General features: G+C 47.9%; 1 protein-coding gene across 1 annotated transcript in view; it reads left to right on the top strand.

Moving 5' to 3' along the window:
- Nucleotides 1-258: 258 nt before the first annotated feature.
- SMARCAL1 (SWI/SNF related, matrix associated, actin dependent regulator of chromatin, subfamily a like 1) overlaps nt 259-16,247 on the top strand; it is an 83,428-nt gene continuing 67,439 nt past the window's right edge. The window contains exons 1-6 of the mRNA XM_056111981.1: nt 259-269; nt 346-354; nt 2,216-3,060; nt 4,582-4,632; nt 13,400-13,630; nt 15,094-15,144. Coding sequence (XP_055967956.1) covers nt 259-269; nt 346-354; nt 2,216-3,060; nt 4,582-4,632; nt 13,400-13,630; nt 15,094-15,144 — 1,198 coding nt within the window. The remainder of the gene's footprint in view (nt 270-345; nt 355-2,215; nt 3,061-4,581; nt 4,633-13,399; nt 13,631-15,093; nt 15,145-16,247) is intronic.

Below are 16,247 nucleotides of genomic sequence, written 5' to 3' on the forward strand. Positions count from 1 at the left end.
TTCTAACTGCCCATCCGGGGGGGTCGTGGAGCTCGGGGCAGCTCCGGAGACGCGCCTGGCTCGGTGTTCTGAGCGAGGAAGAAGGTAGAAAGCGGGAGGAAAGCGTTGGAAGTGGACGAGACCAAATGCCAAGGAGTGGAGGAGGGCACCGGGCGCCGAGCTGGGAATGGGTGAACCCAAGTGGACGCGCTGGGGCGGGACTGGGGCTTGGCACACTCTTGCCGCGTGCAGCGATGGTGAATCCGAATAAGGGGGGCGATGCCCATAGGGTGAGGCAGCTTTGGAGTTTGGGGGCGATCAGTGCACACCCCCCCCCCCCCCATTCTCCCCAGCCTCGCCTTTTAGTGGTAGCAGGTAGGGCCCAGGCCTGGCAGCTGGAGAGTCTGGGGTGCACCGTGCGCTCTGCAGGGGTCCTAAAGGTTTCAGCTGCGACCTGGTCGCTGTGCCTTACCCTCGCCCCTTCCTAACGGCCGCTGGTCGGAAGAGGTGGAAGGTTTGGGGGGTAGATGTGTGGAGGCCAGAACTGCAATGTCCCCCGCAAGAAGGAAACCTTCCGCTTCCCAGAGGCGGAAGACACCCCCACACCCCCTCTTTGGTAGGTTTCACTTGGATGGAAGCTCCATAGAAGCAAACCAGAGAAGTTTGGGGTCCGGCTCCCTGGTTCCAGAATAGTGTTAAAAAAAAAGTAATAATTTTAAAAAGTACCCTGAAGTCATTTTATTGGAGGAGAAAAAGCAGGATACAAAATATATGATGATTCTGTTTTGTAGTCAATCCTTTTATCTTGCTAAGGATGTAGCACTGTAGCACTGTCCTCCTGTTGTTCCTCGATTTGCTCGAGTGGGCACCAGTAACGTCTCACGACAAATTGTGAGACTTGTTGTTACTATTTTTGGCATATCTAATACATCAGGGGGAGCTTGCCAGGCTGTGCCATGCGGGAGAGATACTCTTGGTAGCTTGCCAGGCTCTTTGAGAGGGACAGAGGAATCAAACCCGGGTCGGCCCGTGCAAGGCAAGTGCTCTACCTGCCGTGCTATGGTTCCAGCCACAAAGGATGTATTTCAGAAATATCAGAACCCTGCTGTATACAAAAAGCACGACTTTGAACAACACTTGGACTTCTTTATAGAATCATTTTTGCTCTTTATGTCATAGCTCCTGAATTTGTGTCCTGCATCTGCATTCCTTTCCTTTTCTTGCTTATTTTTCCAAGAGCCCCTCTGTTCCTCTGAAGTGTCCCTGGGAGGCAGGCTTTTTGGCCCTGCTAGACACACCAGGACTCCTACAGATGGGTTCCCTGGGAGCGACTAGAGCATCGAACTTGAGGGGTGAATCAAATTTGCCATCTGTGTGAGTCTTATGCTCCTTTTGTTCTTGCAGGTTGAAAGGAGGAAGTTTTGACATGCGTCCAGCCATGGTACGGAGGAAACGTTTTTTTTTGGTCTCTGTCGGCTTCATCCCTTACCCTTTCTAAGTTTGGAATGAATGTCATCGTTTTCATTATCTGATGGATTTCAGCTGCACTGAAGAACGTCTTTGGGGTCTGATAACCCCGTTGGTGGATGGGGTAAGGTTTTTGGTCCACACACTGTGGTGCTCAGGGCTTACTTCCATCTCTGCTCTTGGGCATCCCTCTTAGCACTGCTTGGAGGATTATATGTAGTGCGGCAGATTGAATCTGGGTCAACTGTCTGCAGGTAAGGCAAACACCTTACCGTGCTACTATCTCTCGCGCCTGGAAAGACATTTTATTGTTGCTTTTTTGACCACTCCCAGCAATACTCAGGGCTTACTCCTGGCTCTGCACTCAGGTGTCACTCCCGGTGGGCTCAGGGGACCATATGTGTTGACATATGTGTTGCTGGGGATAAACCCAGATTGGCCGCATGCAAGGCAGGTGCCCTGCCTGCTGTACTATCTCTCCTTCCTTCTGAAAGACATTTTTGGCTTTGGGTTTTCTCTGATCCTGCTTTTATTATTTTTTTCTCTCCCCCCTTTTTAAAATTAGCATATGATACCTACTCTCCCCGTGTTTGTTTTTGTACAGTACAAAAGAAACTTTAATAAATCTTCTGTTTGCGTTCTTCCTGAATTTCCCAAGGCAAAACTTGTTGAAAATCAAGGTAGGAACATGGCAAGTAAATATCATTCATGTTTATGTTGATTTTTCCCCCCTCTCGTTCCTCAGCTTTTGCCAAGTTTCTGCTTAAAGACTGAATTTTCTGTGTAAACGTTTCCCTGTTAAAATGCCTCTCACAGAGGAGCAGAGGAAGAAGATTGAAGAAAACCGACAAAGGGCTCTGGCCCGTAGAGCTGAGAAATTACTAGCAGAACAGCACCGGAGTGTAGGCTCGACCTCCCATCTTGCTGCCAAACCTTCCCAGACCACCCAGGCTGCGTCCCCAAGTCTCCCCAGGGATCTTTCAACACCCGGGGACCATGGTGCCACTCTCAAGCAACAGAACCTCAGTAGTTCACATGGTGGTGACCACCCAAGACCTCACGATTCCCAAGATTTTCATCTCGTTACACCCAAGCCGGCAAAGGGACTAGGGCAGCAGCAAGAAGCGATGCCCACGGCCTGCCCAGGCCACAGCCCACCACGTCAAATGGCATCCGCCGCCACGGCCTCCGTCTCCCACCCCTGGACACAAAGCCCTTCGGAGTTCACCCGCCAATTGCTTTCGGGGTTCAAGTCGAGTCAAGCTCCTCCACGGGCTTCTCAGGAGATCCAACCAACACACTCTCATGACACAACTCATGAACTTTTGGGCAAAGGCAAAACATCATCCCAAGAGACATTAGCTTCTTCCTCTGGACAGCCCCCCAAGGACCCTGATTCACAGACCAAGACAGCGAGGCCATCCCCGTCCCCGTCAGGGCAGGCCGTTTCCGGCATTCAGCTGGGTGCAGGGAGTGTGCCTCCCCCCGGGCCGGAAGGAAGAGGGCAAGTGCAGAAGGGCAAGTGCATAAAGAAGGGAGATCGGTTCCAGGTGGTGATCGGCTATGACGCCAAGCTCATTGCAGTGTTTAAGAGTGTGCCCAGCAGACGTTATGGTAATGAGTCTTTGGTCTGATTCTTCAGATGTTGGTGTCTCTTTTTTTTTTTTTAAACTTTCTATTTCTAGAATCTCTTTGAATCAGTTTCTCATAAATATGAAGAGAAGGCACTGGCACATTCTGTCCATCCAGTTGTTCACAATGTTCTATTTTAGCAAAAGCTTCCTTTTGTTATAGACGCTCCTTCAGACAGCTGCCAAAGTTGGGGGTGGGGGGCTGCTGCGTGGCCATATGTGGCCATCTGTAGAGGGGATGAATGTGTCCTGAGAGGCTGGTTCCCCTGCCAGGTGCCCCGAGTGCGCTGTAGCCCAGGCCTCTGCTAACTGTTTTGTAGGGGAAGTAGCTGTTATTCCCCAGGAACCGATGGTGCCATGGGCTCAGCCAGTTGAAGTCATGTGGTCAGTTCCTGGAGAAGGGCAGGGCCGGGGGTGTGTGACCAACTGCAATACCTCACAGCCATGCACTTCTTCAGATGCTTTATCTAGGAATTGGGAAATTAAGCATCATTCGTATTTGTGCTTTTTTTTTTGGGGGGGGGGCGGGCGGTCACACCCAGTGATGCACAGGGATTACTCCTGGTTCATGCACTCTGGAATTACTCCTAGCGGTACTTGGGGGACCATATGGGATGCTGGCAATCGAACCCGGGTCAACTGCATGTAAGGCAAATACCCTACCCACTATGCTATCACTTCAGCCCTGCTTCGTTCTTTTTTTTTTTTTAATTTTTTAAAAAATTTTTATTGTTGTTATTAGTGAGACATCATGAGGTACAGTTGTAGACTTACAAATTTTTGTGCTTGGGTTTCAATTATACAATGATCAAATACCGATCCTTCCACCAGTGCCCATTTCCCACCACCACCATGGATCCCAGTATCCCTCCCATCCTCCATCCCCCCCCATCTTACCCTGCCTCTGTGGCAGGGCATTCCCTTTCGTTCTCTCTGTCCTATTGGGTGTTGTGGTTTGCAAAAGAGGCAATGGGTGACAATCATGTTTGGTCTATAGCCGCATCATTCTTATTTGTAACTGCTTCTCTCTCTCTCTCTCTCTCTCTCTCTCTCTCTCTCTCTCTCTCTCTCTGTCTCTCTCTCCCATCTTTTTGGGTCACACCCAGCAATGCACAGGGGTTACTCCTGGCTCTGCACTCAGGAATTGCTGCTGGCGGTGCTCAGGGGACCATGTGGGATGTTGGGAATCGAACCGGGTTGGCCACATGCAAGGCAACTGCTCTACCCCACTGTACTATCCCTCCATTCCCTCCCCCTCGCCCTCCTTTGCTCTCTTAAGAAATTTAGAAAACAGAGTGGTTGATTGATCAGTCAACTCTCTTGGACCAAAGTGTGTGGGCATTGAGTCATTCCTGAAGCAAGCCTTTATGCAACGCCACAGGGAAAATTGGAGCCAGCTTCATCTCTCCCTTTGGACCAGAGTCCTACAACCGTATCCCCTTGCACTCACCTTGTCTCGTCCATTGGACACAACTACTAAGAAGTACTTCATCTGTTCTTTCAGACCCTGAGTCCAAGACGTGGAACTTCAGCATGACCGACTACGGCGCCCTGAGTAAGTAGGCATGCTGTGGCAGAGAGTCCAGGGCCCTGTGCATGGGTGAGCGGGCTCTCCCCTGGGTCCATCTGGGGAGCCAAGCTACCTTGGGTGAAAGTCACTGGCAAAGTCAGCGAAAGGGAGCGCGGTGCTAACTTTTATGTCCTTGATGACAACCTTTTTACAGATGGGGAAACTGAGGCCCAGGGAGGCTGAGTCATTGGCGTAGGGCCACGCAGCCAGCAGCTGAGGCCCAGCCTGGTTCTGGAGTGAATCCCCCCTGAACTGCAGCCATAGCCGGCGGCAGCAACCACCGTGGCCCCAGGAAGGTGGTGGGGTGCAGACAGAACAAACCCTGAAGGTTTACTGAGCAGCCTGGGGCCTCGATTGCAGAGAGAAGGGTGTTAAGGAGAACAACTCTGGGCAACCCTGTGTCCAGTTATTGCGGGGCCACCCAAGAAGATCACTCAGTCTTCTGGGCTTTGGTTTAGTCTGCACCTGCATCTCCACTGGGCCACCTTGGGGTTCTGGTGTCTGTGCTGACTCCTCACTCCCTGGGAACTTCTTCTCTGATGCACTCACAAGAGACAAGATGAGGAAACCTGGCTGGCTCAGTCCCCAGCAGACGTGGGGGCAGAGGCTGTAATCTGGGGAGTCAGCAGAGCAGCCTCTGGGTAGTGTCAGGGCAACTCCCAGCTGAATTGTGCTCATTTCCATGGTCTTTTGGCACTTGAAATGCGTGGCCTTTGTGGGCCCCACTCTGTGGTTGCTGCTGGTGGGGAGGAGGTGGCTTGGTTTCACTATAATCTTTGGTTTGGAGCAGTGGCGGGTTCAGGGCCCTGCATTTTGGGCACAGATCTTGATTCCTGGGGTTCTCACTGTTGATCATTTTTTTCTCTCCTCTTTTTCTTTTTTCTTTTTTTTGTTTTGCCTTTTTGGGGTCACACCTGGCGATGCACAGGGGTTACTCCTGGCTCATGCACTTAGGAATTACTCCTGGCGGTACTGGGGGACCCTATGGGATGCTGGGAATCGAATCAAGGTCGATTGCGTGCAAGGCAGACGCCCTACCCACAGTGCTATCACTCCAGCCCCGTCTTTCTTTTTCTTTCTTTCTTTCTTTCTTTCTTTCTTTCTTTCTTTCTTTCTTTCTTTCTCTCTCTTTCTCTCTCTCTCTCTCTTTCTTTCTTAATTGAAATTATATTTCAGGTAACATGGTTACAATAGTTTTAAGGTTTATGGTTTGGGTATACGAAGTTCCTGCCCCTCACCACCCCAGAGGGGCCCAGGACCCTCCACCATTGTCCCTGTATTACTTTTTTTTTCTTTTTGGGTCACACCTAGCGATGCTCAGGGGTTACTCCTGGCTCATGAACTCAGGAATTACTCCTGGAAGTGCTCAGGGGACCATATGGGATGCTGGGAATTGAACCCAGGTTGACTGAGTGCAAGGCAAATACCCTACCCACTGTGCTGTCACTTCAGCTTCTCTCTCTCTCTCCACTTTGATTGCATTCATTATTTCGACAAAAGATGTACCATTATTATTTGGAATTTTACCCCAACAATCAGACCTGCTGAAAAGGCATCATGAAATAATTTGTTTTCTATTGCTGGTTATGAAGACCATTTTGGATTTCTGATATTTTACTAGTTAAGTCTGGAGGGATTTCTGCCAAAAACCGCATAGTTCCGAGATTGGTTTGTGTGCCTCTGGGTCCATGGCTGTGCTGGAGAGCCGCTTGTGGGGGCAACTCGTGGTCTTGGTGGGGTTGGGGTGAGAAGGACATGCCAGTTCCGCTGTTGGCTGTTGTTTTAAGCATTGCAATGAACATAGGTTTGCATATATCTTTTTTGGATTATTTCTGTATATTGGGGATGGATGCTAAGGAGTGGAATCTAATGGGAGTTCTATTTTTCATTCTTTGATAAGTTGCTACACCGTCTTCCAGAGGGTCTGAACCAGATGATGCTCCCACCAACAGCGGATGAGGTGCCTTTGTCATTGCATCCGTCCTAACACTGGTGGTTTCCAATCTTTTTGAATAGGCCATTTCCATTGATGTGAGATGATTTCTCATTCTTGTCTTAGTTTCCCTCATAAAAAATGGCAATGAACACTTTTTTATGTATCTGTTGGCCACCCCAGTCTTCTTTGGGGAATTTCTCCCTGTCAATCTCATGGCATTCTTTCTTTCTTTCTTTCTTTCTTTCTTTCTTTCTTTCTTTCTTTCCTTCCTTCCTTCCTTCCTTCCTTCTTTCCCTCTTTCTTTCTTTCTTTCTTTCTTTCTTTCTTTCTTTCTTTCTTTCTTTCTTTCTTTCCCTCTTTCTTTCTTTCTTTCTTTTTTTCCTTCCTTCCTTCCTTCCTTCCTTCCTTCCTTCCTTCCTTCCTTCCTTCCTTCCTTCCTTTCTTTAATGTAGGAGTACACTTTTTATTCAGCCATTGATTAAGCTGATTGAGTTGGACATGGATTTCATATTACTTTTTTTTTTAATTGAATCACTGTGAGATGCAGTTACAAAGCTTTTATGTTCAAGATTCAGTTGTACAATGATGAAACACTCATCCCTCCACCACTGCACACTTTCCACCACCAGTGTCCCCAGTATATCTTCCCCCATCCTAGTCCTCACCCTGCGTCCATGGCAGGCAATTTCCCCAATACTCTCTCTCTACTTTTGGGCATTATGTTTTGCTCGAATTTTCCCACCACCATTCTAGCCTGCCTGCCAGGAGCAGATGGTAGATCATTTATTGTCCATTGCTCATTTTGAATACCTTGGGTGTTGTGGCCACGTGCTTCTGGAATCCTAGATTGAGATGGTTGGGTTCCAGAGACATTTCTGTAGGGCACTAATCCATTTTGGGATTCAATTGGGTATCTCTGGACCAGGGCTGTTGGTGCGCTAAAGTGGTGCCTAGAGGCACATTGTGGGTGCGGCAGCCAGGTCACCGACTGGGTGGGGAGCTGGGGAGGGACAGCCAGTCACCTCTGCCACCATGCAGCATGGAGATTTAGTCCTGGAACCTGCATGCCTGGGCCTTGCTTGTGAAAGCTCTTGGTCACCAGGATTCCATCTGGAGTAGGCAGGGAGACTGCACCTGCTTCATCTGGTATGCATTGGTGAAATTGGCTCGATCTAGGGCCTGGAGAGATCTTCAGTTCTGTAGTGTCTTCTGGGACTTGCTGCTGTGTTTTCGCTTTTGACGTCTTTCGAGATTTATTTATGGGTCTCTGAAGCAAGGCCATTATAGAGCTTACAGGGTGGGGCTGGAGTTGGTTTGTGGGGGTGACTGCCAGTGCTTCCATGTGTATTGAGAAGTGGATGAGAAGTGGGAGCGGGGGGAGATAGCCCACCCAACTTTGTGAAAGCCTGGAGATTTCAGTCACAAAACCCACATACCCGAATTTTCAGCAGATTATATCTTGGTGAGGTCCGTCCTGAGCCGGTGGAGTCAGGCTGGGGGTATGGCAGTGATTTCGGATTGTGGAAGCAAGCGGCTGCTTGGGGCTCTGCTTGGGCAGGCACAGGCCAACCTGCCCCCCCCCCCCCCCCAATTTACCCCGGTCTGTTCAGCCATGTGCAGGTCTGAGATTAACTGTGGTTTTTGGTCTCTTTCAAGATTTATGTATTGATCTCTGAAAGAAGGCCAATAATTGTGCTTGTATAGCTGAGCCGGAGGTGGTTTGTGGGCGTGGCTCCCACATACGTAACGTTTGGCTGTTTAATTTCTTGGTAATCTTGGTCCCAAGTTGTTGGGGTCCGACCAAAGGCACAGCGGCAATTTTGGGGTGTCAGGAAACCTGAAGGCACCATCAGGCTGCTGATGCACTCACCCTGCAGGTACAGGTTGACCCGTTGGAGGCATCATACCCCCATTGGTTCCTTTTATGTGCGTGCTCTATAGGGTTGATATTAGCCCTTTATCTGATGTATGTTGTGTGGATATTTTCTCCCATTCAGTGGGATGTCTTAGTATTAGTCCAACCTTTTGCCCTACCAAAACCTTTAAATTTGATGTTGACCTGTTTGTTTATTTTTGTTATCTTGGCAAACAAAGAGAAATCATTGGCAAGTCCCCTGAGGTCCGGGTCCTGGTGAGTTCTGCCTATGTTCTTTCAATTTATCTTATGATTCTGGTCTTATCTTGATGTTTATTCCTCTGAGTTCACTTTGGCGTCTGGTGAGAGAGAGATGGATCCAGTTTCCTGTTTTTGCATGTGGCTCTTCAGTTTTCCCAGCATTATCTGTTGAAGCGGCTTTCCTTGTTCCGCTTCATGCACCCATCTCCTTCGTCATAGATTAACTGTCCGTGAATCTGAGGGCTTATCTTTAGGCTCTCTATTCTGTTCCATCGGCCGGAGTCTCTATTTATTCCAGTACCGCACAGTTTTGATTACTTTGGTCAGGAAATGCAATACTTCCCATCTTTCGTCTTCTCAGAATAACTTTGGCTATTTGGGGAGTTTCCATACAATTTTTTTGTCATATTTTCTACGTCCTTGAAGAATGTCATTGAAATTTTGATAGGGATTGCATTGACATGTGTATGCTTCGGGGAGGATGGTTATTTTGATGATGCTAATTCTTTAATCCACATGGAATACTTTCCATTTCCCGTTGTCCTCTTTCTTTCAATAATGACTAATAGCTTTCCATGTAAAAGTCTTACACATTCTTTATTAACTTGATTCTAAATTGGTAATTTCCATTGTTGCGCTCTTTTGCTCCTGGTCTGTGATGTCATGTAGCTTGAACAACTTCTGTTTTTGCAGATTAATTCAGATTGTCTTTGTGGAGTGATTGTTTTTGTAATGCTTCACCTGTTTTATTTTTATCTTTTGTTGTTTATTTTATTTGTTTATTTTTGCTCTTTTGGGGGGCTGGGGAGGTGACACCTGGAACTGCTCAGAGGTTCCTCCTGGCTCTGCACTCAGGAGTTACTCCTGGTGGTGCTTGGGGGACTATATGGGACCATATGGGATGCTGGGGATTGAACCCCGGTCGACCAAATGCAAGACAAACGGCCCTACCCACTGTACTATCACTCCAGCCTCTGTTTTTTTTTTTTTTTCAAAACTTTATCCTTTGTTTTGTGTTTTGTTTTGGCTTTGGGGCCATGCCCAGTGGTACTCAGGGCTTACTCTTGGCTCTGTTCTCAGGAATCACTTCTGGCAGTGTTCAGGAGACCATATGGGATGCTGGGGATTGAACCTGGATCAATCTGGATTCAAACCTGAATTGAATCCACATAGCCAGTGCCCCATCCAGTCCCCAAAGCTGTTTATTGGACCCAAATTCTCTATATAACTTTGAGTGGGATTTTACTGATCATGAATCATTAATCTCCTCAGTGCAAAAATCTGTAATAGTATGGAGAAATAAATGTTTCAACACTCTCAAAGTGCTTAGGGTGTCTTCCATTTTAGTTTTCAGAAACACTTGGAATTCATTGTGTTTTAGTGAATCTTCCTTTTAATCAGTGTAACATAAAAACGGTCTCAATTGGTCCTTTTTCTTTCTGTTTCTACTCCCTGTCTCTCCCCCCTTCCCCCATCTGCTCTTTGTTGTTGTTGATAATATTGCAGTGACCGGGTAGTTGTGATGCCAGTGGGTCCCACGGGTGAAGCCTCTGCCACCCAGGACCCAGGGTTACTGGGTTCTTGTCTTGCCTCGCAGAAAGGAATTTCAGGAGTAGACGAGCAGTGAAATTATAGGGTTTGTTTTTTTTTTTAAATTGGAGGTCTTGGAGGGAAGGAGGAAGAGAAAGTGGGAGAGAGTGGAGAGTAACATGCTCAAAAGAAAACCCGGGCTTCTCGAAGGGCGGAGAGAGCCCCTATACACATCCCAGCATTAGACATGAAAGCATGAAAGTCTACATCTCAAGACGGGAGATGCGGGCGACACATGTGCTTGGCCAGGTGGGCACAAACAGCACAGATGTGCACCGTTCCTTTGTTCAAGTTGGCTTTTATAGGCACTTCTCGGGTTGTCTTGATCCGGAACATTCTGGAGTCTTCTCTGGGCTGAATCACTAAAGTAAATTGGATTAAGGGAGAGATCTAAGGGTATTTGAGGAATTTCCTTCATGAGGAGGAATCCAACCTCCTCAGGGTCCAGGTTGCTGGCGCCAGGTGAGGGTCTTGTCAGGACTTAACTTCATGTTTTCTGCAAGGTTGGCCTTTGTAACTTCAGAGCTATTACTTCCCAGAAAATTGACTGCCATCGTCTGGGGAGGGGGCCTCATGTTGTAGGCATGCCAGGCTCTGGGGCACCCACATTTCTAGCTAGGGTGCTCCCTGGCGGAGGGCGGGGTGGGGGGGGGTGTCACACATCCAGCTGAGGGACTTGTGCCTAGTGCTCATCAGAATGTGCCTTCTTCAGCTGCGTGCTTGCCTGCGTGCTTCCGGCTCACATCTCTGGGACCTGGCATGCATCCTGCCTCATGGGAGTTACGGTGCTCACCAGTCCCATCCCCCCTCTTGTGGTGCTCACGTACCCCTGCCTGTACCACACCTGGAAAATGTGGCACCAGGGATCCCTTTTAGAAGGACACGCGGGCTCCAGCAGTGTGGGATCCGGGGTTTTTGAGCTTCTGGTCAAATGCTATGTGGGACCTGGGGCATTTGAGCTTCTGGTCAAACAGTTACCTGGCTGGTACTCAGGTGAGTGGGGGACGGGGGAAGTTCTCGTGCCTCCAGGCCCTTGATTCTATTGGCCTGGACATCACTTCGCTTTGTCTTAGGGGCGGGGGGCAGGAATCGAACTCCTGGCTCCATATGCTCTATGATGACTGAGCTTTATCTCTTACCTGGATTTTGTCTTTGTAACTCGGCAGTAACACAGGGCTGGAGCAATAGCACAGTGCTAGGGCGTTTGCCTTGTGCATGGCTTGCTTGGCTGAGCCAGGTTCGATTCCTCCGCCCCTCTCGGAGAGCCCGGCAAGCTACTGAAAGTATCTCGCCTGCACGGCAAAGCCTGGCAAGCTGCCCGTGACGTATTCAATATGCCAAACACAGTAACAGCAAGTCTCAAAATGGAAACGTTACTGGACCCGCTCGAGCAAATCGATGAACAATGGGAGAACAGTGCTACAGTGCTAACTCGGCCACCTCATAAACCTAATGGAAAGTCTGTCATTTGTGCAGAGAAGAAATTCTCTTCCCCCATATAATTTTCCCAACTCAGCCACTGTTACTATCATTGGGACTTTTCCCTTCCAACCTTTTCTCTGTGTGTTCAAATATCCAAATGTTACATGCAGATTAATTTTTATCTTTCCTTTACCAGTTCTCCAGTAGAAGCATTTTTACCCTGAAAGTGACTGTTAACAGTTAATTCTCAGAGATGAAAATGTGGGTGTTTGTTATAGACCACTTAGACCTCTTAAAAAAAATGATCCTATATTGTTGAACTTCATCTTGGGTTTTGCACTTTTATCTTCCCCCAGATTTCTTCAGAAAAATTAATGACTGAACTACAGTCATCCCATTTCATGAATGTGCTATAAATTACTTAAATAATTGTTTATTATACATATTTATTTAGGTTGTTTACGTGTTTCGGTTTAGTTTCACTTTGCTCTCATTTTTCCAGGGTAAGAAACACCTTTGTCGATTTGGGGTGTGGGGAGGTGGGTTTCAGTTGCTTCTTAGGATAGATTTCCTAGAAATGGCATCATTATCTTCACTTTTTAGGGCTGTTGCTTTGTATTGCCAAATTGTTTTACAAAAGGTTTGATTTCCACCCTTCAGTGAAGATACCTTTTCTTCCGTGTGTGTGTGTGTGTGTGTGTGTGTGTGTGTGTTGCCAGGGATTGAGTCCAGACCCTCTGGCATCCCAGGTATGCATATACTTTACCTGTCACCAAGCTGTATCGCTTGCCTTATCCTTTAAAACACACTCATACACACACACACACACACACACACACACACACACTGCCAGTTTTGATAAGTAAAATATAGCTTTTTATTTCTCTAATCATTTGTGAAATTGAACATTTCTCCAAATGTTTATTCATCATTGCTCCCCCCCACCCCACCCAATCCCCACCACCCTCTGTATTTCCTGCAGATGTCTTTATTTAGTAGTTTCGTCTTTCAGTTCAATTCATGTTTTTGACAGTTTTTGTTTTATGGAGCCAAATCTATTCATCCATAAATTGCGTCTATGACAGACACATTCCGGTTCAGAACTGAGTTTGTGCCTGGTGTTGTTGAGCTCTTCGCCTTGCCGTCCATGCCTGGGTCAGCGGAACCCTGAAAAAAGGGGTCAGTGATCTCTCTGGTTGCCTTCAGTGGTTCCTCTGCAGAAAGGAATACGTTTCTTCACCCCGCAGAGATTCCTTTTCTGCTGTTAATTTCTGACATCTAAGGATTTTCGTTTGGAAACTTAAGGAGTGGGGCCTGGATTGATAGCAGGGCAGATGCCTGGTACACCCTGGTTCAGTCTCCAACACTCTCTGGGGTCCTTCAAGCCCAGCAGTTATCCCTGAGCTCACAGATATAAGTATCACCCTGAGCATCACCAGGTGTGCTCCATCCCAGCCCCGCCTCCCCCCAAAAAAGAAAAGAAAACTTATGGAGCAGAGACCTGAAGAGTTGTGCTGGTGCAGATCCCAAAGTCCATTGCCCATCTCCCTCGAGGAACCAGGCCGTTCCTCACTGCCCCCCATCCCAGACTTCCTCCCTCTCTCCTCCTCCTCCGCCACCGCCTGAGCTCCCAGAACCTTCATAAAAGCCAGCGGGGTTGTCACCCTCGGTCCTTTGCTTTTCTGCAGTGAAAGCGGTCCAGAACCTTCCGACGGTCACCCTGCAGCCTTTGGAAGAGGCCCCCGGAAACAGGGAGCCCCAGACTGCGGGACCCAGCGACGCCCGCCTGCCTCCAGCGGCTTCGCTCTCCTTTGTCAAAGGGCAGTGCCTGCTCATCTCCAGGTCCCGCTTCGAGGCAGACATCGGCTATTCCGAAGACCTGATCGAACTCTTCCGGAAGATGAAGTCCAAGATTTACGGCAAGTCTCAGCCCTGTCCCCAGGATGCCCCATGGTCTGTGACCCCCCCTCTGAGTGAATGTTCAGAAATTCAGAAATCTTGGGTAGAACCTCTCTGACCTGCTCTTGTCATGGCCGGAAGGTGACCCCTAAATTATCCCACGCAGGGAACTCATGTGTTTTGTCCTTAAAGAGACAAAGCTACGATTTTCTCTGTTCCCCACATCATTGTGTCCTGGCAAAAAACCCAAAGACTTTTTGATTTTTGCTTTTTTTTTTTTTTTTTTTGAGGGGAAGCCTACACTTGGAGGTGCTCAGGGCTTACTCCTGGCTCAGCAGCATTCAGGGATCACTCCTGGCAGGCGGGGGTGGCTCAAACCTGGGTTGGCTGTGTGTGTGCCAGGCAGGCACCCTGCCCACTGTATAGTCACTCCAGCCCCATAAAAACCCACCAACGTGTATGTTGTCTTTAGCAGGATTGAGAAACTAGTGCTTACCATGAAAACAAGTACCGTTATGGATTCTCAGAAAGTGGTTTTCAGCCTTGAACACGGGCTTAGATGAGAGATTCCATGATTCCATCCTAGCCCAGTGAGCTACTGACCTAAGGGGTTTCGCCCCCTGAAGTATTTGACCTGAGCTTGGGCCGATTAATCTGTGTCTTCTTTTTATTCTTTATTTTTTTTAAAATGACCTTTGAGGGGGCTGGAGTGATAGCACAGCAGGTAGGGTGTTTGCCTTGCATGCAGCGAACCCAGGTTCGAATCCCAGCATCCCATATGGTCCCCTGAGCACCGCCAGGAGTAATTCCTGAGTGCAGGGCCAGGAGTAACCCCTGAGCATCGCCGGGTGTGACCCAAAAAGCAAAAATAAATAAATAAATAAAGTGATCTTTGAAATCATTCCTAGTGGGGCTGGATTCTAGATAGTGCAGTGGATAGAGTGTTTCATATGTCTGACCCAAGTTCCCTTCATGGTCCCTCAAGCCCTGCCAGGAGTGATTCCTGAGTGCATAGCCTGGAGTAAGCCCTGAGCACTGCCACGTATGACTCCCCGCTCATCCCACCGTTCCAAAAAAAAGAAACAAAAAGAGAAACGAAGTAAGATTATTTCTGGTGTGGCCAGGGACAACTAAAATATTGTCACCCAAACTGGTCCATTCCCAGGCATTCCAGGGGACCTGGAAGATGTACACATTGACCCTAGCACTGTATTTTGTGTTAACTGAAGCCACATTCAAGTGTGGACCACCAGTATGACCCTGGGTACCAGTGAGGCAAACTGAAGATCATAAGGTCAACCTCCCAGGACTCCCTGCGGGCCCGAGGAGACCTTAACCATTTGGCCATTCCAGCTCCTTGGCGAGAAAAATGAGTTGTATCATCACAGCTTCCTGGACACTTTTGCTCCCAGGCAGTGGCACGTGTGAAGATGCAGCAGAAAGGTGGGGGTTGTGTTTGCTTATTTGTTTCTTCTCATTGCAGATGCCAAGACCAGGAAGTGGAACTTTCTGTTGGAGGAGCATAACGTGTTGAGTAAGATGCCCCCCACTTGCCTTGTTTTTCCATCACACTGTTGTAAGGTTTAATAGTCTGCTTTAATCTGGCATGTGTTTTTTTTTTTAAATTTATTTAGATAAAAGTTTTTCATGGTTTATTGCAGTCAGTACTTGAATACCAATCCCACCACCGGTATACCTTCCTACAACCATTATTTCCAGTTTTCCCAACCACCCCTCAAGCCTACTGCTGTAGCAGGCCCAAATAATTTATTTTATATTGCTTATGATAAAAACAAAAACAGACACTGTCCTCCCATTGTTCATCGATTGCTCGAGCGGGCCCAGTAACATCTCCATTGTGAGACTTGTTGTTACTGTGTTGGGCATATTGAATACATCACTGGTAGCTTGCCAGGCTCTGTTGTGCAGGTGAGATATTCTCGGTAGCTTGCCGGGCTCTCCAAGAGGGGCGGACAAATCGAACCCTGCTTGGCCGGGTTGGCCGCGCTTATTATAATTTTCTAAAAACGATCAAAAAACATTTCCTTAGAAGAAGGTGTGTGAATATTGTTATATCTCACCATGGAGCCATTAAGCCCATGAACAGAGATTACTAACATGTTACCAGGTAAGCCTTGTGTGTTAATATTTATTGCTCAAGATTGGTTGTCTTCTACTTTACATCCCGCCCAATGTGATGTGCTATTGCTGGTTTATCAGTGGTACAGAGTTTGAGATGTCACATTCGCAGCCATACGCTCCAGAAATTCAAACATTTTGAATGATACAGCTGGAGTTAAGTTTTTAACTGGATGGTGACTTTGGGTGCCCAGACAAATCAGCCTGGCGCATGATCCGAAAGCACCTCTGAAACTTGTTGATCTCTTTTGAGATTGATATATGAGTCTCTGGATCATGGCCGGTTAATGAGCTTATTTGGCCCAGAGGCAGTTCATGGACCTGACTGCTGGGCTTCCAGGAGAACAGAGAGGTGTGTGGAGGTCGCTCATCCCCGAGTCCATGAGAGTCTGGAGATTTCAGTCACAAAACTTGCATACCTGAGTTTTTCAGCAGATCAATTTCTGGATGAGGCTCGTCCTAAGCGGCAGAGTCTGGCCATGAGCATGGCGGCAGTTG

The sequence above is a fragment of the Sorex fumeus genome, unplaced genomic scaffold, assembly GCF_029834395.1.
Source record: "Sorex fumeus unplaced genomic scaffold, SorFum_2.1 ptg000014l, whole genome shotgun sequence".
Classification (NCBI taxonomy): domain Eukaryota; kingdom Metazoa; phylum Chordata; class Mammalia; order Eulipotyphla; family Soricidae; genus Sorex; species Sorex fumeus.